At 38.8% G+C, this 27,692-nt stretch overlaps 1 protein-coding gene across 1 annotated transcript; it reads right to left on the bottom strand.

Moving 5' to 3' along the window:
* Window positions 1-370: 370 nt before the first annotated feature.
* LOC135710387 (uncharacterized) lies at window positions 371-27,330 on the bottom strand. The gene is made up of 3 exons (XM_065232952.1): window positions 27,003-27,330; window positions 1,190-9,045; window positions 371-1,131 (listed from the first exon to the last, which is right to left on the bottom strand). The coding sequence occupies exons 1-3, from the start codon at window positions 27,328-27,330 to the stop codon at window positions 601-603; spliced, it is 8,715 nt and encodes a 2,904-aa protein (XP_065089024.1). The 3' UTR covers window positions 371-600.
* Window positions 27,331-27,692: the final 362 nt, after the last annotated feature.

The following is a 27,692-nucleotide window of genomic DNA, read 5'->3' as shown; positions in this document are numbered from 1 at the left end:
TTAAAAAAATGTGTTTCGTAACGTATGTCATAAAAAGCGGATCAAGTCCCCAAAACTGCATTTTTTTCATCATTCAGGAAACCGTACTAATTTATGTATCTCGTTGGAGGCTTGAGAAAGATAAGCAAGGAGTTTCTCTTGATGTAGCGAAAGTGATACACGAAAAAAACTAGAGACAAGCATCCACGGACCAAGTTAGTTGGCGCACCATTGTTAAGCAGGTCAAATCTTCAATGGACGATGCACCAGCAAAAGTTTGTAAAGGAATTTCTCTATAAGTCAATGCGAAAACCTCATACAAATTAGATTTTTCTGTTGAAACATATTCAAAGTTAAAATAATGGATCAAGTGTATCCGCTCTCCCCTAGAGCTGTTTTATTTTCGACATTACGATAAAATTAATAAGAATGTTTAATCTGTTTAATCACCAAATCTATACCTTAACAGCATTAAAACGTTGACCTCACATTTGGTATTTATTGACTTACCTTTCGGAGTGTAGGTATGTAAATTTTAAAACTATTAGAATTATATATTTTTTACAGAAAAAAAAACTTTGTACATTTACAGATTAACTTCTACAACGCCATTGCATTCTGCTAAGCCACTGGTGGTAAATAAGTCCACAATGGATTCGTAACGCTCTTGATTTGCTGGAAGCTTGGCATAATTTGTTCTTTTATCCACATTTTGTAAAATGCTATCGATACGAATGAATGCGGAACTGCCAAGGTATTACATTTCTTACTGCTCCCCGCTGTCAAGCCCGTCTGAACCCAGGTCCGGCTGCTACCGATGAAACAAATAACTGGTGATCCTTGAAATGCATCAGCACATTGACTTTTTGATTGATTCTCGTCCGTACAGATGAAACCTTCATCACATTTAGCACTAGTTAGTGCCACAGAATGTTTATCAGGTGACGCGTTGGGAATTGATTCGTTCATCAGATCTAGTTTGTTCCAGCCGACTAGGAAGCAAGGTGCCATGGGATCCAGTTTTGTTAACTCCGGCAAACAAACACTGGATCTTGTGGATGCATTTTTGCTCAAATGCAGTACGGCCAAGTTGGCAAAGCCAGTTTTGCTGTCGAAATCAGGATGGAGAGTGACTTCAGTAATGTTGATTTCCTGTTAAAAGAGAAAGGTTTAATATAGGGCCGGTTCATTCGTAAATCCACTGACTTACCCGTCTCGAGGAAAGCGTATTGAGTGGTTTAAGATTAAAATCTCCAATTCGGGCATACAATTGTTCTTCAGAGAGTCCCTTGAGACAGTCGGCAGAAGTAAGCACCAGGTCTGATTTGATCAAAGTTCCAACACATTCATATTGAGGGCGTTGTATGCCAAAAATTTCCCGTCGACTCCAAATGGTAGCCAACCATGAGACATCAGCCTTGACGACGTATTCAGCTGATGGGTCTGAACTGAACGAGCAATCAGAACCAGAACTCAAAGTTTGTGGGAGACTCGTAGGGCTTATTGGAACGATTAGAGCATTAGGAATGCCCTTAATGATGGACGGAGGGAGGAATGGAATTTGAGCTTCGCAACAAATTTGACCATTAGAACAACCGCTGTCTATAAGGCGTAGATCTATTGGAGATTTTCCAGGTGTGTAGTTGGGACACTGCCTTGGTAGTAGACATTGGCCAGGACAAGCTGCTTTTGTTTGTTCCTTCAACTTCTGGCAACAAACATGTTTCATAGGGCATTTCTTCTGCTGCTCGTAGCGTAAATTTATACCAACGTCTGCACATAGTTCAGAAAGAACGCATGTGCCAATGCAGGAGTCAGTCTTGCAACAAACTTTATTTGGAGGGCATTTTCCATTGGGTGATCGCAAGTCAATGTTATTTACAGGACACTCGTTTTGAGATACACATTTTCCGTCGCACACATCCCTGACAAAAGATTTGAGATTCTTGCAGCAAATTTCATTTTGAGGGCAACTTCCACCGGGCGATCTAAGGTTTATACCTGCCGATATCAATAGCTTATCATCACAATTTATGAGCTGAGTGCAAATTCCTTTACAAGTTTCAGATTTTTCAGGAATTTTACAGCACACCTGGTTCAACGGGCATTCACTTGTGGCGAGCCTTAAGTCAACAGATGGGCAACTTTCTGTTGGGACACAACTTCCATCGCACTTTTTAGCCTTCTTGCAACAAACTTGATTTATTGGACATAATGGTTTTCCATATCTCAGATTGATTCCTTCTGAAACTGAGCTTACATCGCATTGATTCTTTGGGACACAACTTCCATCACAAACTTCCAAATCTTGACAGCATACTTCTCCTACTGGACATGAAGCGCGGCCAAATCGCAGATCTACTGGATTGGAGCTCAACGACTTCCTTGAACATTTGCTAGCAAGAACACATTTTCCATTACAGGTAGACTCCGGTGTTTTGAGTTTTTTGCAACAAATTTGATTGCTCGGACAATTGCCGTCGGTATATCTCAAATTGATATTCTGTTGTGAATCCAGACATTGGTTCAATGGAGCACACGTTCCATCGCAATCAGGCTGTTTCTTCGGTACCTTACAGCATATTTGACTACCTGGACACAAACCATCAAATGCCCTTAAATTGATCGATTCTTTATCTGAGCATTGGTTTCTTGGCAAACATGTACCATCGCATGATCCAGCGGTTTTTATTACCGATGCCACAGGTTCAATAAATACTTTCCGATTCTTGCAACACACTTGATTTAATGGACACAATGGTTTTCCATATCTCAGATTGATCTCTCCTGAAGCTAAGGTGTCATCGCATTGATTCTTTGGGACACAACTTCCATCACAATCTTCCAAATCTTGACAGCATACTTCTCCTACTGGACATGAAGCGCGGCCATATTGCAGATCTATTGGATTGGAGCTCAACGACTTCCTTGAACATTTGCTAGCAAGAACACATTTTCCATTACAGGTTGACTCCGGTGTTTTGAGTTTCTTGCAACAAATTTGATTGTTCGGACAATTGCCATCGGTATATCTCAAATTGATATTCTGTTGTGAGTCCAGACATTGGTTCAATGGAGCACACGTTCCATCGCAATCAGGCTGTTTCTTCGGTACCTTACAGCATATTTGAGTACCTGAACACACACCATCAAATGCCCTCAAATTGATCGATTCTTTGTCTGAGCATTGGTTTCTTGGCAAACATGTACCATCGCATGATCCAGAGGTTTTGAATGCCGATGCGAAAGGTTTAGTAAGAACTTTCCGATTCTTGCAACACACTTGATTTATTGGACATAATGGTTTTCCATATCTCAGATTGATCTCTCCTGAAGCTAAGGTGTCATCGCATTGATTCTTTGGGACACAACTTCCATCACAATCTTCCAAATCTTGACAGCATACTTCTCCTACTGGACATGAAGCGCGGCCATATTGCAGATCTATTGGATTGGAGCTCAACGACTTCCTTGAACATTTGCTAGCAAGAACACATTTTCCATTACAGGTTGACTCCGGTGCTTTGAGGTTCTTGCAACAAATTCGATTCCCCGGACAATTGCCATCGGTATATCTCAAATTGATATTCTGCTGTGAATCCAGACATTGGTTCAATGGAGCACACGTTCCATCGCAATCAGACTGTTTCTTCGGTTCTTTACAGCATATTTGACTACCTTGACAAAAACCATCAAATGCCCTCAAATTGATCGATTCTTTGTCTGAGCATTGGTTTCTTGGCAAACATGTACCATCGCATGATCCAGCGGTTTTTATTACCGATGCCACAGGTTCAATAAATACTTTCCGATTCTTGCAACACACTTGATTTATTGGACATAATGGTTTTCCATATCTCAGATTGATCTCTCCTGAAGCTAAGGTGTCGTCGCATTGATTCTTCGGGACACAACTTCCATCACAAACTTCCAAATCTTGACAGCATACTTCTCCTACTGGACATGAAGCGCGGCCAAATCGCAGATCTATTGGATTGGAGCTCAACGACTTCCTTGAACATTTGCTAGCAAGAACACATTTTCCATTACAGGTTGACTCCGGTGTTTTGAGTTTCTTGCAACAAATTTGATTGCTCGGACAATTGCCATCGGTATATCTCAAATTGATATTCTGCTGTGAGTCCAGACATTGGTTCAATGGAGCACACGTTCCATCGCAATCAGACTGTTTCTTCGGTTCTTTACAGCATATTTGACTACCTGGACACAAACCATCAAATGCCCTTAAATTGATCGATTCCTTATCTGAGCATTGGTTTCTTGGCAAACATGTACCATCGCATGATCCAGCGGTTTTTATTACCGATGCCACAGGTTCAATAAGAGCTTTCCGATTCTTGCAACACACTTGATTTAATGGACACAATGGTTTTCCATATCTCAGATTGATCTCTCCTGAAGCTAAGGTGTCGTCGCATTGATTCTTCGGGACACAACTTCCATCACAAACTTCCAAATCTTGACAGCATACTTCTCCTACTGGACATGAAGCGCGGCCAAATCGCAGATCTATTGGATTGGAGCTCAACGACTTCCTTGAACATTTGCTAGCAAGAACACATTTTCCATTACAGGTTGACTCCGGTGTTTTGAGTTTCTTGCAACAAATTTGATTGCTCGGACAATTGCCATCGGTATATCTCAAATTGATATTCTGCTGTGAATCCAGACATTGGTTCAATGGAGCACACGTTCCATCGCAATCAGACTGTTTCTTCGGTTCTTTACAGCATATTTGACTACCTGGACACAAACCATCAAATGCCCTCAAATTGATCGATTCTTTGTCTGAGCATTGGTTTCTTGGCAAACATGTACCATCGCATGATCCAGCGGTTTTTATTACCGATGCCACAGGTTCAATAAGAGCTTTCCGATTCTTGCAACACACTTGATTTAATGGACACAATGGTTTTCCATATCTCAGATTGATCTCTCCTGAAGCTAAGGTGTCGTCGCATTGATTCTTCGGGACACAACTTCCATCACAAACTTCCAAATCTTGACAGCATACTTCTCCTACTGGACATGAAGCGCGGCCAAATCGCAGATCTATTGGATTGGAGCTCAACGACTTCCTTGAACATTTGCTAGCAAGAACACATTTTCCATTACAGGTTGACTCCGGTGTTTTGAGTTTCTTGCAACAAATTTGATTGCTCGGACAATTGCCATCGGTATATCTCAAATTGATATTCTGCTGTGAATCCAGACATTGGTTCAATGGAGCACACGTTCCATCGCAATCAGACTGTTTCTTCGGTTCTTTACAGCATATTTGACTACCTTGACAAAAACCATCAAATGCCCTCAAATTGATCGATTCTTTGTCTGAGCATTGGTTTCTTGGCAAACATGTACCATCGCATGATCCAGCGGTTTTTATTACCGATGCCACAGGTTCAATAAATACTTTCCGATTCTTGCAACACACTTGATTTATTGGACATAATGGTTTTCCATATCTCAGATTGATCTCTCCTGAAGCTAAGGTGTCGTCGCATTGATTCTTCGGGACACAACTTCCATCACAAACTTCCAAATCTTGACAGCATACTTCTCCTACTGGACATGAAGCGCGGCCAAATCGCAGATCTATTGGATTGGAGCTCAACGACTTCCTTGAACATTTGCTAGCAAGAACACATTTTCCATTACAGGTTGACTCCGGTGTTTTGAGTTTCTTGCAACAAATTTGATTGCTCGGACAATTGCCATCGGTATATCTCAAATTGATATTCTGCTGTGAGTCCAGACATTGGTTCAATGGAGCACACGTTCCATCGCAATCAGACTGTTTCTTCGGTTCTTTACAGCATATTTGACTACCTGGACACAAACCATCAAATGCCCTTAAATTGATCGATTCCTTATCTGAGCATTGGTTTCTTGGCAAACATGTACCATCGCATGATCCAGCGGTTTTTATTACCGATGCCACAGGTTCAATAAGAGCTTTCCGATTCTTGCAACACACTTGATTTAATGGACACAATGGTTTTCCATATCTCAGATTGATCTCTCCTGAAGCTAAGGTGTCATCGCATTGATTCTTTGGGACACAACTTCCATCACAATCTTCCAAATCTTGACAGCATACTTCTCCTACTGGACATGAAGCGCGGCCATATTGCAGATCTATTGGATTGGAGCTCAACGACTTCCTTGAACATTTGCTAGCAAGAACACATTTTCCATTACAGGTTGACTCCGGTGTTTTGAGTTTCTTGCAACAAATTTGATTGCTCGGACAATTGCCATCGGTATATCTCAAATTGATATTCTGCTGTGAATCCAGACATTGGTTCAATGGAGCACACGTTCCATCGCAATCAGACTGTTTCTTCGGTTCTTTACAGCATATTTGACTACCTTGACAAAAACCATCAAATGCCCTCAAATTGATCGATTCTTTGTCTGAGCATTGGTTTCTTGGCAAACATGTACCATCGCATGATCCAGCGGTTTTTATTACCGATGCCACAGGTTCAATAAATACTTTCCGATTCTTGCAACACACTTGATTTATTGGACATAATGGTTTTCCATATCTCAGATTGATCTCTCCTGAAGCTAAGGTGTCGTCGCATTGATTCTTCGGGACACAACTTCCATCACAAACTTCCAAATCTTGACAGCATACTTCTCCTACTGGACATGAAGCGCGGCCAAATCGCAGATCTATTGGATTGGAGCTCAACGACTTCCTTGAACATTTGCTAGCAAGAACACATTTTCCATTACAGGTTGACTCCGGTGTTTTGAGTTTCTTGCAACAAATTTGATTGCTCGGACAATTGCCATCGGTATATCTCAAATTGATATTCTGCTGTGAATCCAGACATTGGTTCAATGGAGCACACGTTCCATCGCAATCAGACTGTTTCTTCGGTTCTTTACAGCATATTTGACTACCTTGACAAAAACCATCAAATGCCCTCAAATTGATCGATTCTTTGTCTGAGCATTGGTTTCTTGGCAAACATGTACCATCGCATGATCCAGCGGTTTTTATTACCGATGCCACAGGTTCAATAAATACTTTCCGATTCTTGCAACACACTTGATTTATTGGACATAATGGTTTTCCATATCTCAGATTGATCTCTCCTGAAGCTAAGGTGTCGTCGCATTGATTCTTCGGGACACAACTTCCATCACAAACTTCCAAATCTTGACAGCATACTTCTCCTACTGGACATGAAGCGCGGCCAAATCGCAGATCTATTGGATTGGAGCTCAACGACTTCCTTGAACATTTGCTAGCAAGAACACATTTTCCATTACAGGTTGACTCCGGTGTTTTGAGTTTCTTGCAACAAATTTGATTGCTCGGACAATTGCCATCGGTATATCTCAAATTGATATTCTGCTGTGAGTCCAGACATTGGTTCAATGGAGCACACGTTCCATCGCAATCAGACTGTTTCTTCGGTTCTTTACAGCATATTTGACTACCTGGACACAAACCATCAAATGCCCTTAAATTGATCGATTCCTTATCTGAGCATTGGTTTCTTGGCAAACATGTACCATCGCATGATCCAGCGGTTTTTATTACCGATGCCACAGGTTCAATAAGAGCTTTCCGATTCTTGCAACACACTTGATTTAATGGACACAATGGTTTTCCATATCTCAGATTGATCTCTCCTGAAGCTAAGGTGTCATCGCATTGATTCTTTGGGACACAACTTCCATCACAATCTTCCAAATCTTGACAGCATACTTCTCCTACTGGACATGAAGCGCGGCCATATTGCAGATCTATTGGATTGGAGCTCAACGACTTCCTTGAACATTTGCTAGCAAGAACACATTTTCCATTACAGGTTGACTCCGGTGTTTTGAGTTTCTTGCAACAAATTTGATTGCTCGGACAATTGCCATCGGTATATCTCAAATTGATATTCTGCTGTGAATCCAGACATTGGTTCAATGGAGCACACGTTCCATCGCAATCAGACTGTTTCTTCGGTTCTTTACAGCATATTTGACTACCTTGACAAAAACCATCAAATGCCCTCAAATTGATCGATTCTTTGTCTGAGCATTGGTTTCTTGGCAAACATGTACCATCGCATGATCCAGCGGTTTTTATTACCGATGCCACAGGTTCAATAAATACTTTCCGATTCTTGCAACACACTTGATTTATTGGACATAATGGTTTTCCATATCTCAGATTGATCTCTCCTGAAGCTAAGGTGTCGTCGCATTGATTCTTCGGGACACAACTTCCATCACAAACTTCCAAATCTTGACAGCATACTTCTCCTACTGGACATGAAGCGCGGCCATATTGCAGATCTATTGGATTGGAGCTCAACGACTTCCTTGAACATTTGCTAGCAAGAACACATTTTCCATTACAGGTTGACTCCGGTGTTTTGAGTTTCTTGCAACAAATTTGATTGCTCGGACAATTGCCATCGGTATATCTCAAATTGATATTCTGCTGTGATTCCAGACATTGGTTCAATGGAGCACACGTTCCATCGCAATCAGACTGTTTCTTCGGTACTTTACAGCATATTTGACTACCTGGACACAAACCATCAAATGCCCTTAAATTAATCGATTCCTTATCTGAGCATTGGTTTCTTGACAAACATGTACCATCGCATAATCCGGAGGTCGTGGATACGGATGTCAAAGTTTTTGGTCTTTTGCAGCAAACTGCTGTTCCAGGACAGATGGAATCATTAAATCTTAGATCTATAGACTTATCGTCACATTGTTCACGCGGTATGCACGATCCGTTACACAGATTTGATTTTTGAGTTGTGTTGCAGCATATTTTTTCATCCGGACAGGCCCCATCCGCTAGCCTGAGATTAACCGTAATGATTTTTCCATGATCAGGACAATTAAACGGAAAAACACACTCTCCATCGCAAAAACCACCTGTATGATCACCTGTCGATTGTATAACATTTTTGCAGCAGACATTATTTACCGGGCATGTGGCAGTAGATAATCTTAAATCTAAAGTTTTCATAACGTCATTACACTGGTGTTTGGGAACGCATTTTCCATCACAGCCTGTAAAAACTGGGTTTTTGCAACACACATGTTCGAAAGGACACCTATTTTCTGACGATCGCAAACTGATAACACTTTTCCATGTGTTTAGTTCAGGACATTGACGTTGAGGGACACATTTTCCATCGCACTCAAAACCATCTGATCTAAGGTTTTTACAACAGATTTTATCATTTGGACATTCCAAACTTCCCAAACGCAAATCAATTCTTTTAGAATTATGAGGACCGTCAGCACACTGATCCACCGTGGTACACGTTCCATCACAACCTTTCAACTGATTCGTATCACAACAAACTTCGTTAGGTGGACATCCTTCGGATATTCTTAAATTTATAGTTTGTGCAGCATTGGGACACCTGGCTGCTGGAAGACATATTCCTTTGCAAGTAGATGAATTTTGCTTTTGTCCAGAATACTTTGGCTTTTTGCAACATGTTTCATGGTTTGGACACTGGTTGTCATCCAATCTTAGATCAATTCCATTATCGTCACATCTTGCTCGAGGAAGGCACAAACCGTCACATTTTCTACTTAATTTCACATTGTTGCAACAAATCTGGTTCACTGGACAGTTTCCATCCGAATATCGTAAATTTATCATTCCCCTCACAGGATTGTAATCAGAGCATTGACTAGGAGATACGCATTTTCCTTTGCAAGCATCATTATTTACAATTGATGGTCTTCTGCAGCACACTTGTTGCACCGGACAATTTCCTATGTTTATTCTCAAATCAATACCATCACTGCACTGTGCCGATGGTAAACAAACTCCATCGCAAGATTTAGGCACGTTTCTACAACATATATTGTTACCTGTACACCCACTGCCACTAACCCTTAGGTCAAGTGAATCCAGTACTGCCGCACACTCTGATGCCGGTACACATTTTCCATCGCATGTGTCTTCAGACCACACTAAGTTCGTATCAACTTCACCTAATTTGCAGCATACCATATCAGTTGGACATTCATTTCGCTGAAATCGCGTATCAATTAGACCTTCACCATATTGCTTTACAGTGCCATTGGAGTCACATTGGTATTCCGGTACACAAACACCTTTCGAACACAGCAGATCATTTTCCGCAGAACATCTGATAGTAATTGAAGAAAGTGCGATGATGCAAAAGATTTGTAGCGCCACCAGACGATACGAAATACAATTCCTTCTTATTCGAGACATCGCATCTACCTAACTGACGGCACCACGATTCTCGATCGAGAAGGTTGGATTATACGTTTCGAATTTAAAATACCTGTTTGCTAGTTTCTACGTTGGAGACCTTCATGATGTGTCAATGACGCAAGATTACAGTGTATCTCAAAATTGAGCGTTCAGCTGTCCTTATATTTTATCAGAAAAAAACAGCTGTTTCAATACAAATTAAAAAGGTAGATTTATGAATTTTAGACTACGGCTCATCAAACATTTTTCGGTTCAAAGCTTATTTGATTGAGTGTGTAAGAAAACCGTCTATTTTTAGTCAACAAACTTCAATTTCCCGAAATACAATGAAGTAATCTTTTTGAAATTTGCTCATTTGCAGTCACAAAAAAAATAATTTCAATAGGTTCTAAATTCAATAAAATCCGTCTTCTTCGAAAATAGTTGAAAATTCATGGTTTAACAAAAGAATCTCAAATATCATACGGGCTCTGCCAATAAAGTCCAGAACTATACCGATGAATCAATTCAATCACCAGCCAAGATTTCTAAAAATCTTTCTATTCACAGTTTTTCAAACAATTGTCCATTCAGATGTACGCTCAATTTTGAGATACACTGTTTATGCGGTGGTTTTCTGTAAAACTTTGATAACACTTTTGTCAATGCAGGTTAAAAGCTGTTTCATTAGCGTCGCTTTTTGATGTTATTCTTAACCATCTTGAGTGATTTTTAATTTGCTAGAAGCCACAAGTAAGATTGTTTATTCTATGATAGTCCTATGGTGGATAGATATCTTAACCGATTGCAGTTTCTTAGTGACAGTTATTTTTAATCATCGGGAATCCCATTTGCGCTGAAAATAACCTGAAGCTGATAGAAACCCGCAATTAATCTTAATTGAACAATTAAATTTGCTTGTACCACCAAATTACTAAAAGAATCCAACAGATTTAACTTGCGCATACGATTTATTGGGGTAGATAAGCTTTCCGCCTCGTAGCTGACGATCGTCCTAAACATGTGCTTGGTTTTATCTGTAAAATTATATCGAAACATGTTTACCTTGGCTTTATCGTAACCTGTGACCAGTGGTGCTTCTTTAGCAATCTCGTTGATTGAGTTGCAAAGCTGTGAACCCCACAAAAATAACGATGCAGAGGCAAATTGGTTTCTCGCATACAGCCTTGTAGCAGCAATCGTTCGTAGCACGTGAATAGGATAAGAAACGCTCAAGAAATGTTTTATTCATGAGCATTTCCTGCCCTGGAATGCCGATCTCAAGAAATATGATGAATGCCGATCTCAAGAAGTATGAGTGTAAAATTTCGTTACTATGAATGCACATAAAAGGAGCGTTATATATCATAAAAGTTTACATAATAGATCATGTAAATTTTTGATACATTTCATGAAATATTACAAATATTGTATGCAAACGTCCATAGTTTTTAGCAACATTTCCTGCAAGTTGCTAATTTACGTGAAAAAGAAGTTTACAGGCATGACTGTTTGCATGCATGGATTTTTACATGATTAGTAAAATTCAGAATTTTTTGTGTGTACATATAGATGATTGTGAAATGAGGATAGCGCTTTCTGAAAAAAAAAATCAATTTCCTTGTGACATGTTTACTGCAATTAAAATGTTGGCTGCAATTAAAATTAAAAAAATACTGTGCAGCTGTATACCAATTAACACCGGGAGCTAAATATTAACGCCGAATACCAGGTTCATGAATAACTCGGCCTTAACTGTTCAACCAGCTGTATCTCGGTAATTGAGTCATAATAGACGCGAAATTCAGCTCAATAGAACGTACTTTCAAATGAAGTAATGAAATTGGGTTGTTAGCGGAATGCTAAATAAAACAGCAAAAAATGTTATCTTCCATTTAATTCCACTTAATTAATTTTGGTATCCATGACAGATACGTATTTCGACTACAATGTGCAGTCTTCATCAGTGTCATTCCCACTAAAGAACTTATCAAAATCTAACCCCCTTAAGTACTCATCCCCTAGGTAAAAAAGTCAAGATCATAGGTATAAAAATGAAACTACAATGTGTTGAATCGGAACCTACCTAACTAATAAAAACCAAAGATTTAAGTAAGCTAAAGGAGAAAAATCTATACAACTCTCTAATAAGGAAAATCCCCAAAGGCTTGGTAGCCATCATAATGAAGTAATGAAATTGGGTTGTTAGCGGAATGCTAAATAAAACAGCAAAAAAGGTTATCTTCCATTTAATTCCACTTAATTAATTTTGACATGACAGATACGTATTTCGACTACAATGTGTTGAATCGGAACCTACCTAACTAATAAAAACCAAAGATTTAAGTAAGCTAAAGGAGAAAAATCTATACAACTCTCTAATCAGGAAAATCCCCAAAGGCTTGGTAGCAAAAAAGGTTATCTTCCATTTAATTCCACTTAATTAAGATTTGTTTATTTTTGTGGCCATAAAAATTACATCAGATTTTCGACATGATTTAAGTGCATCCTCTTGGATGTAATATTAAAATTTATTTTTTGCTGTATATGGGAGCGAGCTGTCAGTTTGTCAGTTTAGTGTCAAACAGTGAAGTTATTATTTTCCTTTAAATCTTGATTTCGAGATCGAGATGAAAGCGTGTGGGCTCAAAAAAAAATATCGCTATGCTCAGAAAACGAAGCTCTTTCAGATGATATATAATAACCAATATATTTTTCAAAATTAAAGAACCTAATTCGTAGTGGAGTTTAGATGAAATGATCTACTAGATCAACAAGGATTGGTACAGTATATATAGCAATGAAACACATTTAAACATGTTCATAGAGCAGTTCCGTTTACTTTACAATTCATTTACATGAAAATCAGATATTATAGGTTCTTCAAATCACGCTAGAGTCCAAGTCAAATAATCTACTAGATCAACCACGGCTAGTGCAGTACCATTAAAAACGAAACTTGCCCAAGCATGTTCATAGTTCCCATCCCAATTAACAAATCTAGAGCTGCTTGGATATATTCAAAATTTACAAAGGTTTTATTGCAGCTGCAACCATTACGGTCATATACAATGCAAATAAAACAATATGAATCGCCCTTATAAAACCCAAAAATAAATCCTTATATTGCTATATAAGTAAGTGCAATAAAACTAGTTGGCCATGCAACAGTTATTTTAAAACAATTATAAGCATTCAGTTGGAACTTGTAAGGAGTGTTAGTGGGTGGTTTATTTTTATAACATAGAAAAGAATCAAAACTTTCCGGTACTTCCAAGCGGAGCGCAAAGAAAATCAACTTAATTGCTACAGTCAGCCGCAAACCTTCGTGAATAACTCCAACCAAGAAAAAAAAAATGCCGCTGCATTTTCTGCGGATGACATACACAGTTCGAAAAAGTAGTGTAAATTTCTGTTTAGTATGATGCACATGAATGGAGCCCCTCCCCATGGACATGGAGGTTGACGGTACTGAAGCAAAGGGTTATGTTTAATTTCTTTATATTTGCAACGATGATGATTTCCTATAGTGACACACATAACGTTCTTAATGCTTCAGTATGCCTCAAACGATTAATTCTTGGTTGTTAATAGAACTTCCTTGATGAAATCGGCTGCTTCATGCAGACTGAGCAATTCTGATTATAGTATCAGATTTGTTCTGTATACAGAGGAGCTGGGAAGGCTTATTATAAACTTCTCCCAAATAAAATAATGATCTTCTAGTAAAGGTTGCATATAATTTTATTATTATTTTATTATATTTAAGCAAATTATTTTTGTTACAGTTAATTAAAATAAGCATACGATACAAGAGATTTAATATTACTTGCTCGTTTTTGCGTAAAATAATCAATTTGTATTTTACTTGTAATTAGCTTTGAAAGTTTTTGTTTTTTTTTTATTAGGGGGCGACCCCGGCGTAGTGGTTAACATCCATACCTCTCACGACAAAGTCATGAGTTCAAATCTCACCCCCTGTCAGATTCGCTTTAAGAGCGCTCGCGATTCGTAGAATCGTTGATTGTGACTGCAAGTGGATTTGACGGGTTTTGTGTGTCGGACGCTTGCTTTTTGGCCTCTTCTTGTGTCTAACATGTGCAGAGTATCATTATAACGTCTAATGGTTTTGAGATTCCTGGTGGCGTGAAATATATTTGTGAGAATATCTTTTTGAGATTTTAGCAGTCACGTTTTGTTTGTAGTTTATATTTTTTTTTTTTCATGTGATTATCGTAAATAATAGTTATTCAATAATAGATAGTTCATCCATATATTCGTACTTTGACGCGAAGCGCTGTGGACTATGAGATGCTTGATGACCCTGGAGGGATCGATTTTGCTTCTTCTTCTTCTTCTTCTTCGCATTTCAAGCTTATTGCATATCGCATATTAGCTTATTGCGTGCTCTCAACTTAGTGTTCTAGATGCACTTCCACAGTTATTAATTGAGAGCTTTCGATGCCTGTACCATTTTTGCATTTGTGTAATTGTGTGGCAAGTCCAATCATACTTCTATGTCCAGAGAAGTCGAGAAAATTTCCAACCCGAAAAATTCCTAGACCGGACCGGGAATCGAACCCAGCCACCTCCAGCATGGTCTTGCTTTGTAGCTGTGCCTTGACCGACTAAGCTAAGGGAGGCTTACTGAGCAGAAAATCATGGATTTAACCCCAAGCTCTTCCACAGCACAATAAATCGCCACCTTCGTTTGTATATTTGATATTGAACATTAACCTTGGAAACTATTTGCATATCAAGTGAAAAAGTAGTCCTGTATTGTCGCGAAGCGTTATGATTCTGAGATGCTCGATGACCCTGGAGGGATCGTTTTTGCTTACTGAGCAGAAAATCATGGATTTAATCCCAAGCTCTCCGTCAGGACTCTTAAAATTAATGATCACTAAACTGAATATGTTCTTTCGATAGCCGGATATCGAGAGAATAAATAAACAACAAATAAACAATACATACTTTTGGTTGCATCGCCAACATGAGGTGAATCCTAACCGAATACCCTACCCAACCCTCCAACTCCGTAGCACTTATTAGGGTGTCGCTAAGTCGGTGGCCTCTCGTTAAGTAAGTACTACAACAACATTTTCTTCCCTATCCCTAGTTAAGATGGGCGTAGCCGGGAATAGCGACAGTCATGCTTCTGTTACTCTTGTTTAGATTGGAACCAATGTTTACTCCCCAGCATTATTCCTGAAAGTAGTCTAACTGAGAATTTCAGAAGAGACGTGAGTGTCGCTAGTATCCAATCTACGAAGTATATCATAACAACGCTAACGTTATGATGCAAATAAATGGAGCGTCACATATCATAAAAGTTTACATTATATATCATGTAAAGTTCTGAGACATTTCATGCAATGTAGCAAATATTCTATACAAAAGCCGATTGTTGCTCGGTTACGTGAAATGAAATACAAGTTTACGTGAATGAATGTTTACATCACTATTTAAATTCAGAACTTTTATCTGTGTAAAGGAAGCTGTAAAGAGTGTGCCTCCTCACCATTCTGAACCATCTCTTCACTTCTAATGGACACATTGCTGCACCAAAAATGACTCATGAAGAGGAAATATGAAATTATCTGGAGTCGGAGGATGATACCTACACAGAAAAAAAAAATCTGAATTTAAACTATCGCGTAAAATCGCCCTTCGTTTAATTTTGAGCTATACTTGGCATAAACAGTGAAATCGTTTACAAGCTTGCATACAATATTGCTAATTTATGCTATATTGCGCTTAAATTTACACGAAATATCGCGTAAATTTATTCCAAATCTAGCGTTCATTTTATGTGCGCTATATCTCGCAGAAATTTACATGAATTATTCGAACGGTGTACGCCAACTTGCGTCTCTTATCAGGTTTACAGTCGTGGATGGTCACAACAATTCAACAATCAGACTTTCTTTCCTTTTTTCCCACCATCTGAAGGAAAAAAAGAATGTTGGGATAGTTTTATGGTTGGTTTAAAACGGTAATGTCACAACCAACTTGATTTATTGCTGACATGATGCAGATGAATCAGGCTAATCGCCGAATATGTAATTTCATTTCGTAAATCCTCTGTCGCCATATTGTCATTATGAAAATTTATATTTGCCTTGGAATAAAATCCAAGCAATTTCAATAAAATAATGGCTAAATTAGAGATCCGAAATGAATTCCAGGGTGCATTGTTATGAATTTATTTATTGAGATCTTTTTTCTGTAAAATTAAGATGATTTCATCGAAATCATTTGATTTCTGAAACAATCTTTTTGTAAACTTATTTTGGAGGCGCATTTATTTAACGCTCATTCTATCCCAATATACACGATAAAATTCTTATGTTTTGAAACTTATAAAAAGTCATATATTTTTTCTAAGATTTTCACTAATATCGCCATGAAACAAAATTGATTGCATGGTGATCTTGACACCAACACTCAAACCTATTTTTGCAGCTAAAGATTTCCATATGGAAAAAAAAAGTTTCAGCAGAACAGAACAACAACAAGCTAATTTATGGCGGTTGTTTTGAAGCAATAAAAATTAAATTGGATTTATAACTGATTTTCACCAAAGCGTAATAAAACTGCTTGAATGCAATATTACTCTTAAAGAGGCTATGAGAACCTTTCGTAGAGTATGGGGCTTTTTTACAAAAGGTTTTAAGACAGCTTTATTGTGATTCTCAAACATGCTTTATAAACCTTATCAAGAGAGGTCCAAAAGGTTGTGCTGGAGCTATTAATTTTATTGACAGTTTTATAATGTATCACTTCAGTTTGAGAAGCATTTAATTTCGCAACCGATGAACCATTCTGAGGGCCCACATTGCAGGCACCGTGTGTTGGCAGGGTTCAATATTGCACAGTTTGATGTTTATATTTAAAGTACCATCAGTTAAAACTGTTTTTGAGCTTCATATCTATACATTCTTAGATGTTTCTTAGAAGATTATCATTTTGGTGTACGCTGATTCAAAGAGTAAATGGTATTAACATTGAGCTGTCCATAGTTGGGCGTTGTTGAACTTGTGGTACTTGCACAACATTTCATGTGAGTACCAAAGTAACCATATAATCACAAAATAACTTTTAATGTAGGTTCAGAGTGAGACAATATCACTGAAATACGGTTAGTTAGGTATTCAGATGAAACTATTACTTTTAAAAACTAATCCTGGTTGTATCTCCAATTCTTTTGCATGTAACTCTGTTTGATATTGCTAACCGCACCGAGCCTTCATTCCGGGTGGTGAGCGAACTGAAGAAGACGTAGATGACCATGAGCCCCTTCTCGCAACGAGTGTATTGTTGATGGACCTGGTCTACGATTCAAGGTTGGATTCTGTGATGATGAGTATCACAAAAAAGGTAAAAGAAGTAGCACGATCTTCATCGAAATGTAAGTATTATTGACAATAATCATAACAATCCACTCGTATATACATTGAAATATATAAAAGGGAAGGGACGGTCCAACAGGGCATCCGCTTGAAGCTATTTGGACGGGGAGAGTGGGAATGCCAACTCCCTGTTGATAACATTTCGTAGATAAAGGGCGGGCTCTTCTTGCCACTCATTGAGGCATCTTCCTGTTTGGGGGCTTGCCTTTTTGACCAATTGGCTGATCAAGTTGCTGGAAGGAGATTCTTTATTGTTTCTTAGATGCGTATAGGCGACTTTGCCTATCGATCTACCCAATCCGTTTTTAGCCCTTCATGCAGTGACATGTTGAGGACAATCAGAGGTTATTAAGCTTTATCAAGACAAACAGCAAAGAGAGCCCACTGCTGTTGGACTTAGTTACCGTGCTACAATGGGTGGTAAACAACAGTCCGAGATGTGCAGCGGGCATTTCCCACTTTATTTTTAAAACCCTAAAACAAATACAGTTTATTACTAGAATTATAATCTACTTTTTTTTACGTATATATAACAAACTTAAACTCTATTCTATAAATTTCTTCAAAAAGAACATAGTTTCGTCAACTGTGTACAAAGTTATTCCCAACAAATAATTCAGAGTCACAAATATGCATATATATATTGAATAAATGCTTTATAACAGTAAACAATGCTAAATAAAACGGGTTGTCAAATTAAAGGGTGATACGGTCAAAATTTTGTCAAGGGTAAACGCGTGTAAATCGGTGAAATCGTTTATTTAAAAAATCAAATTAAATTTCTTTTTCAAGTTCAATTAGTATAAAATTCAGGAAAAATATTCAGTTAGGCTTCCGCTTTTCCAAATCCGAATTGCCGGGCCTTACGCTTGACCCCTGCCATCAGATTTTGTACAGCCACCTTGTCCACCTTCTTCGCCGCAGAAAGCCAGTTTACCTTGAACTGCTGCTCGCCCTTAGCAGTTTTTTTGGTCTTCTTTAGGTTCCGCTTGACAATAGCCTAGTATTTCTCAATTGGGCGGAGCTCTGGCGTGTTGGGAGGGTTCTTGTCCTTGGGAACCACCTGCACGTTGTTGGCGGCGTACCACTCCATGACATTTTTACCGTAATGGCAAGATGCCAAATCCGGCCAAAACAGTACGGAACAACCGTGTTTCTTCAGGAAAGGCAGCAGACGTTTATTCAAACACTCTTTCACGTAAATTTCTTGGTTGACAGTCCCGGAAGCTATGAAAATGCTGCTTTTCAAGCCACAGGTACAGATGGCTTGCCAAACCAGATATTTTTTTGCGAACTTTGACAGTTTCATGTGCTTGAAAACATCTGCTACCTTTCCCCTTCCTTTTGCCTTATAAAACTCCTGTCCCGGAAGCTGCTTGTAGTCGGCTTTGACGTAGGTTTCGTCGTCCATTACCACGCAGTCAAACTTCGTCAGCATCGTCGTGTACAGCCTCCGGGATCGCGCTTTGGCCGTCGTATTTTATTTATCATCGCGATTTGGAGTCACTACCTTCTTGTAAGTCGATAGTCCGGCTCGTTTTTTGGCTCGATGCACGGTTGTAGACGATACACCCAGCTTATTTGCGGCATCTCGGAGAGAGAGGTTAGGGTTTCGCTTGAAACTACCGGCAACTCTCTTTGTCGTCTCAGCGGCTTCCGGTTTTCGATTTTCCCCCGATCCAGACTTCCTGGCTGTCGACAAACGTTCCCCAAACACTTTAATTACATTTGTAACGGTTGATCTGGCAACTTTTAGCGATTTTGCCAACTTTGCGTGCGAGTAGCTCGGATTTTCGCAATGCGCGAGCAAAATTTTGATACGCTGCTCTTCTTGCTTGGACGGCATTTTGACAACTGAAGAGTGAATTCCAAAATCAAAATAGGAGCAACATTCTACACACACACACCTTCAAAATGAGGGGTGTTCAGGTTTTTTAAATGCAAAATTGAAAGAAATACGTCAAGTTGATATTGACCAAGTTTTGACCGTATCACCCTTTATGTGCTCATTAAGATCGATAGATGATGCTCCTTTATTCCGCTGATTACTCTGATTTGATTAATATACACACTTAGAAATACGTAATCTTACACGTGACGGAATCCATATTTGACATAAAGGATGAGACGAAAACAAACATGTCATGTAAAATTAAGTGCTCCGAGACTGAAAAGTTCGAAAATATGTTTGATTGAGCTGAATTTCGCGTCTATTATGACTCAATTTTATGTCAGTCTCAGAGCACCTAAATTAACATCAATTTTTCTAAGTGTGTACTTATTATACTACTGCTATACAAGCGATGATTGTCTTCCTGATTCAACACCAGAAGTTTGATCTAATAACATACTGAATTAGTGTAATTTGCACATACATTGACGCTTTAATTAGACTGTTATAAATTGATCTAATAACATGCTTTGTTATACGTTCAATAATTGTTTTTTAGCTTCATTATTAGATTTCATTGCATTGCTTAACAATATTGCTGAATAAAGGTGAATACAGTCAGCATAATAGCTCTTATACCACTATGCGTCCATGTGTTAATTGCATGCCTTTTAAATGCTGGGGCCTCATAGCCTAGTCAGTAAAGGTACGGTATTACCAAGCCGGAGGCGGCGGGTTCGATTCCCGGTCCAGTCGAGGGAATCTTTCGGGTTGGAAATTTTCTCGATTTCTCTGGGCATAGAGTATCATTGTGCTTGCCACAAAATATACAAAATCATGCAGCTCTCAACTAACGGCGCCGGTGGTGTAGTGGTAAGCGTGATTACCTCTCACCCCAGCAGGCCTGGGTTCAATACCAGTCGGCGCCGCCGGGATGTTCTGAGGCATAACATCTCTGATCACGCCTTCCTTCGGATGGGAAGTAAAGCCGTTGGTCCCCGGTTCATGATTTGATGGGTCGATAGGTAGGGTCCAGGTGTGGGAGCTGCCTTCCTGGCACGTCGGTAGCATTGGTGCTCAGCACGGAAAACAAGATCGACGGAAAAAACAAACCAAAGGAAAAAAAAAGAAATGCAGCTCTCAATTAATAACTGTGGACGTGCATTTAGAACACTTAGTTGACAGCACGCAATAAGTTAATATGCGCTAAGCAATAGGCTTGAAATGCTGACAACAAGAAGAAGAAGTTGTAAATGCTTTACAAACGGCGTATTCATTCATTATTCGACAACGCTCTTCAGGCTAACAACAAAATGAAATTGATAGCATCGTGGTTACTGTTTCCGTTTTCCAAGGAGAAGGTCGCGAGTTCAATCATAACCTCAACCCTTTTTTTATTTATTGTCTATGCCTAATTAATTTAAATAGTAATCATAGATCGTATCACTCATGACAACCAATTCATAGGTCTATCGAAAAGAATAGCATCCTTTCCATCGATATTAGAGAAATGGAGAGGTAGCGTTGGTATCATGTGAAACAACTATGAATGAATTAATCATTCTCACATCTCCTTGAATTAGCTAGACTGCTGATAGGTTTTCAGATTCAAGCTTTTATCGCTTATTTAGCTGCCCATATGATGTATTCTAGGATAGCTCAGATGGCAAAGTAAGCGGTGGTGATCGGAAGGTCATGGTTCGAATCCCATCTAACATGTGTGTATGTATGTATATAATAAATTTACTAGGATCTTATGTGGTGGTGGGTGCGTGCTTCGACAGAAATAGTGACACAACAATAATTAACGAGAACAACCCTGTTCTGTCCCGTTCTTATTTTCGGATTAATTATCCCGTAGTTGAATAATCGTTTAATAAATGTATAATAGTGACTTATTAAACATTATTTCACATGAGAATCAAGCGTGAGAATGCGCCTTTATACCATCGCTGTTTAAGGAAGTAATGATGTCTAATAAACGCTGGATAATCAAAAAATTGATCGAATAAGCCCTGTTTCAACTTTTGTAAGTCGAATAAAGGCTACCTTATTCAACACGAAATATTTCGATGTTGTGGTTGAATAAATTCTCCAGATTTGTGTGAACAAAGCATGAACAGAAGTTATTATTATAAATAGTACAAGTATTATTAAGCGTGTAGTGGAATAAAATCGTCAAGAAGCCGTTTCTTTAATAGGCAACTGTTTGTTGGGTTATCAAATGAGCAGTTCGTGACCAGAACTGTGTATGCCAAGCAAGCAAGCAACAGTATTTTGAATTAGGGACGATAACAAAAATTGATTTTTCTATTAATTGGAATCATCTAATGGGCAGCAAGACCCACGCTAAGATGCTGACTACCTACATACATTATAAACATATAGTTATTATTAAAAAGGGCAACATAGCATGTAGCTCTCAATCACATGTGATTTTATGCAGCTAATATATATTAATACCACCGTCTCTAAAGTCTTATAGCAGATATGGGAGTTACCGTCTTATCACTAGCATCATGTTAAACGCTAACTATACAGACTCATGAACCTTGAATATCATAACCGTAAAATGGATTAGGAATCAGAAAGACTGTTCCATAATATGATCTAAAGAGAGGAGTAGCCGGACAAAAATTGTTTGAATCGATAATAAGATCCAAAGACAACGATACTGGATCAAACACTATTGAACTTGAATATGGACAGAGCAGTTGTTCTGTGTGACTAAATTAGATTCTCCGAACGCATTTATCTGAGTGGATTTAGGATTAAAACAGACCTCGGTAGTTTTGGACCTCTGTAACATAATGTTTTTGATCGAGGACATTTTTTCAGGTTATTTTTTAAAGGCAACCGTATTTATCGTGTCCAATTTTTGTAGAAATAAAATAAACTCATTGTCATAACCATTCATCGGGGAACTACAAAGCACTCATCCAAATTCCAAGGCTATAAAGATCGATTTTGTAGCGGTGGGAATAAAACTCGTTTAAGTTACTTGGGGTTAACCATGGCAATTCTCCAAAACATCAGTATGTAAATGGCCAAATATAAAAGGACGTTGGATACTAATGATCTCCATGACAATATCCGGGCAACAATCTAGTGCAAATCCAACTTGCGGTCCACCTAGAGTTTCAAGCATTATATTTGTTTCTTTCTTCTCTTACAATCAACAGGTCTCTCACACAAGTTGATTTATTGATTTTGATTTTTTTTTATAGTCTTTCATAGCACTTAAACTCATTCATGAATCGTCTGGGGATGAGACTTGAACTCGTAACCTTTACAGAGAGAGAAGGGTTGTAAATCGAAAACCGTGGATAACATCTGCAATGCAAATTCACCTTTGCAGACATCAACGATATCGATTAACAACCTTAAGTGACCGTCATGGATGCTAACCGCTATGTTGGGCCCATCCTTACTTTCACAAACGTGTCAATATAAATTAACAATCAAATATAGGCAAGACCTTGACCACGAGTAGAGTGATCTTATATTCGGTGGAACTGTTTAGGAGAAGCCAGTGTGCAATTAATACCAGACGTAGTAGATCGGATGTTCGATTTTCGCTATGCACCACTGTTACACCGCCAATCGTTTCCTAAAGAATGTTAGTAAGTATTTAAACATACCGAAATGGATTAATACGATGGGATATAGCACTGCATTTTTCAGATGTTTTGTAATTTTTCGACTGTTACGATTGTAGCTTTTTTAAATCGACATAAAAGCCATTGGTTTGACTTGTGAATCATAATTTAATTACCATAAAATTATTTTTTTTTTGTATTTTTATTACAACAAAATTAATTTATATATTATCTCTCTCATCGCAAATTTTTCCAATTTTCGTAAATAATTTTTGTGAATAATGCTATTCATGTCAATATTTTATGAGACTTACAACAACGCGTGACTTCCACTCCTTATACTACCAATAAGCGCATAACTGTCCTATATGAATAGGAAATCAAGAAAAGATCGAACTGATAAGCGGTTATGGGCAATTTATTTCTTAAGCTTACTTAGCTTTTATAAAACCTTCGAATATCATATGGTCCATAAGTGTTTGTTTAGAAGTTAAATTGCTCTACGGTCAATAAAGTTGTTTTGCACCGTTTGTTCACTGTCTTAGGTATGAGCGATCTTGAGCATATTGAAAGCTGTAATGTTTAAGAAAGCTTCAAAAAGCCTGACCTGTAGTGAAGTTGACACGGTGTGGTATCTACTGCCTAGTTCAACTCCACTAAAACCCATTTTTTACTCTCTCCCCTGCCAGGACCGCCCAGGACCACGGTGAAACGACTACTTCGGGGGTTGGCTGAGCTCATGCACATGTCAAGCTGGCGTTGCTAGATCGCTGCTCCTCTCTCCATTTACGTCACAGCAACAACATAATCTGCGTTACTGCTCTGTTGATGACATTCCAAGAGCCCTCCTCTCGACACATTTCATCGACGACATTCTCCACGTTAAGAACGGGCATCTCCCTTCGCACTGCCTTGAACCTTAGACAGTCACATGCTCCGGAGTTTCGTCCACGTTGAAACACTCCGGACAAGGAGATGCAATGCAGACATTTCCTGAAGCAGCCGTGGCCAGACAGGAACTGCGTTAGGTGAAAGTTGACTTCTCCGTGTTTCATGTTCACCCCGGTCAAAAGAATTGGTATTAGTCTATGTGTCCACCTACCGTTATCCACCGTGTTCCACTCCTGTTGCCATTTAGCTAACGACTCTGCTCTCACAACTTTCCGTACTCGTCCAGCTTCTGTACAACCTGTAGCACTCGCTGTCCTCCGCCAGGGTGATGTCAATAGGGGTAATTCCAAACACTTTGAAATACCTAATTTTACACGTGACGGAATCCATCTTTGACATAAAGGATCAGACGTCAACAAATATTTTTTTTTATTGGGTATCAAGCTGGAGCTGCGTGACAGCTTAGTTTTCAAGACTTGACCCATTTGAATAAATGTTGCTTCTATCTTTGACAATACAGCAGAAGGACTAGCCTATGTTGGCCGCTTGAACACTGGATTCCGTATACATTGTTTCAAGATAGTTATAGAAAAAATGCTGTGACGTGTGCGCGTAGATACATCCACGTAGTAAACCGATTGAATAAGTAAAACCGTTTCGAACGAAATATCTAAATTATGTAAGTTACGCGCGAATTCCGAAAGCCGTGCGAGACAACCGAAGCGAGAAAAAAGGCTTATTACCATTTAAAGAGTGTCACCAAAATAAATGTGATAGCCTATGTTGGCAAGTTGATTAATTTTGGTTTCCTCCCTAAATATTCTACTTATTTAACAGTTGAGCTTTGTTTCAATTTAGTTATTTTAGCACACGTATCAATCATTTCAAGATTTCGCGACCGTACCGAACAAATGCTATACTACAGAAGCTCAAAAAAACTTTTGGTGAGCTCTACCGCATTGCGAATCACTTCTGCATAAGCTCCGTAGACGTGGGCGCGTTGATTCCGATAGCCGCGAAAAGTTAAACATGCATCAATTTCACACAAGGAAAGATCGATTTTACGTAGGGTTTAGTTCATAGATTAACATTGACTGCTGTTTAAAAATGTTAGTACTTGAACACTAAGAAATAAGTTAACTCAAATGCTTTAACCGCATATATCAGAGATTTCGCGTATTGAGACAATAATATAGTAATCGAGTACAACAAACTCAGGGGAATACAATACCTCCAAAAGTTTAAAAGCTATTAATTGTCACATACCTCTACTTTTACTTATTTCCTAAACTATTCCTCTCCTTGTTAATCTGCTTAATGCTATTGGTCTGCCTGCGTTTTCTTTTTAAAGTTCAAGACTAAATAAGAAGATTTATTCTACAACTTTAAAGGTTAGTTGCCTCCCTAAGCGGACCCCCTGCATCCTAATTATTTTGTTAATCTACTTAATGTCATTAGACTTTCTGAAGTTTCTTATTTAAGTTCATTTGATGATTATGATATCTCATTAGTCTAATTTAATAAATTATTAAAAGCTCTAATTCACCTAATAAATCATAACCCATGCTTTATCAAGTACCTGCACTAGTGATTGTAATCTAAAATTAAACGTGTTTCAAGTACTTTTGATTTATACCTATTCATTATATCTTAGTTCGACCCAGATAACCTTCATGTGACTCCTTTTGGTTTGTTTTTTTCCGTCGATCTTGTTTTCTGTGCTGAGCACCAATGCTACCGACGTGCCAGGAAGGCAGCTCCCACACCTGGACCCTACCTATCGACCCATCAACTCATGAACCGGGGACCAACGGCTTTACTTCCCATCCGAAGGAAGGCGTGATCAGAGATGTTATGCCTCAGAACATCACGGCGGCGCCGACTGGGATTGAACCCAGGCCTGCTGGGGTGAGAGGTAATCACGCTTACCACTACACCACCGGCGCCGTTTCCTTCATGTGACTAAAATGCTTCATTTTGAAGTTAGTTTTCTAGCTGATTTTTAAATTATATAGGGTATATGCTCCAACTATGCTCACACGTTTCCACTATGTCGCACCACAAAAATACGTTTGGGTATGTCACAATAGAATCACGCCACAGTGGAAATCCCGAGCCATAGTTCAAACACTTATCCCAATTTTTTTTTTTTAAAGTCTTTATTAAAGAGATTTTTAGCCTTAGGCTAGGTCATCTCCAACTTATCCCAAATCAAAATGAAGCACATATAAGATTAGTTACAATACCATGTACAAAAATGATATTTAACATTGTTTCCTGAGTAATACTTCAATGAAAGCTTGTCACGCAAATAGAAGGATCACCGTTGGGCACTTTCTGAAATATTTCAATAGTATAGTTCCCTTGCAAACCCAAATAAATCTATCTGCGTAAAAATAAATAAAATAAGAGTGATTTGCGGCAAAACCCGCCAGTATCACACCCAACGTCTGTGCCTATACGTAAGCGTACTACGACGCGGCTCTCAATTAAAGGAGTAACAAGTGTGATACTATCACTGCTAGACTAGATCTTTGGTTCTCTCATGCAGTGGTTTATCAGAGAGGGTAAGCCTAGTAATCAGAGGGAATCAGACGTCATCAAATATTTCATATAAAATTAAGTGAACTTTAAAGTTCGTTACTCGACGAAATGTACGTTTGATTGAGTTGAATTTCGCGTCTGTTATGACTCAAATTTATGTCAAAATTGACGCTCGTATATGTCACTCTCACAACACCTAAATTTACATTGATTTTTCTAAGTGTGTGGGATAAGAGTTGTTCGGCATGATTTTAGCTTTAGGCTTTTGCCGCCTTCTCACAGGCATATTCGACGTGGCTGTTGAAGTTTAGCCGGTCATCGATCATCACTCCCAGGTATTTCAACACACGCTTCGAGGTTATGGCGTGCTCCCCGACGGTGATTTCTGACCAATAGCACTTCCGTTTTGTGGTGAGCTATCTGTAGCTTCGCTCCTTGCATCCAATTACCAATCATGTCGATCATCTCGGTCGTCAACATTTCTACCTCTTCCAGCGTCTCGCCTGTTACCGTCAAGACGACGTCGTCCGCAAAGCCAACGATCTCAACTCCTTTGGGTAGCTTAAGTGTTAGCACGCCGTTGTACACCCCGTTCCAGAGCATTGGACCAAGGATACAGCCTTGTGGAACTCCCACTGTGGTTCTAATCGATCTCTGTCCCATGTATGTTTCGTAGACCAGTACCCGGTTCTGAAAATAACTCCTCAGGATCTTGCACAGGTAGTCAGGGACCTTCAATATATGCAGCACTTCGGCGATGGCCTTCCAGTCATCCATCAGCGTTGATGTGACCTTCTTTTATTTATTTATTTATTTCGTCAAGCAAAGTAGTGCAATGTTTTTTTTTTCACATGCTATGCATTATTTCTATTTCTTCTTAGCCGAATTTTTATTTGGTTTCTGGACAAACTTATGTCAATTTCTTCGTAATTAATGTTATATAGGCGCATCATTCGAATGGTGGGTCCATTTTTTGCCTAATTTGTTCTGCAAGTGTTTTCATAGAATAAATTTCGAGTTCTAAGAGGTCTGAAAGGCGCATAAAAATATAGTTGAGAGAGTATTGTTATTGCAAATTCACGTTGTTCCATTAGTGTAGATTGATGAGCATGCAGCGTGCTACATAGGATGGTAGAGAA

The sequence above is a fragment of the Ochlerotatus camptorhynchus genome, unplaced genomic scaffold (assembly GCF_037179485.1).
Source record: "Ochlerotatus camptorhynchus isolate MF236.1 unplaced genomic scaffold, CSIRO-AGI_Acam_v1.1 ptg000380l, whole genome shotgun sequence".
Classification (NCBI taxonomy): domain Eukaryota; kingdom Metazoa; phylum Arthropoda; class Insecta; order Diptera; family Culicidae; genus Ochlerotatus; species Ochlerotatus camptorhynchus.
This window is presented reverse-complemented; position numbering and strand designations above follow the sequence as displayed.

What these genes read in the sequence shown, in the direction of transcription:
- LOC135710387 (XM_065232952.1), bottom strand. Translation starts at nt 27,330, where the DNA reads ATGGATGACTGGAAGGCCATCGCCGAAGTGCTGCATATATTGAAGGTC. An exon ending in CGAGATGATCGACATGATTG is followed by an intron (nt 9,046 to 27,002) that starts GTAATTGGATGC and finishes CAGTTTTTACAG; the next exon opens with GCTGTGATGGAAAATGCGTT. An exon ending in ATACGCTTTCCTCGAGACGG is followed by an intron (nt 1,132 to 1,189) that starts GTAAGTCAGTGG and finishes CTCTTTTAACAG; the next exon opens with GAAATCAACATTACTGAAGT.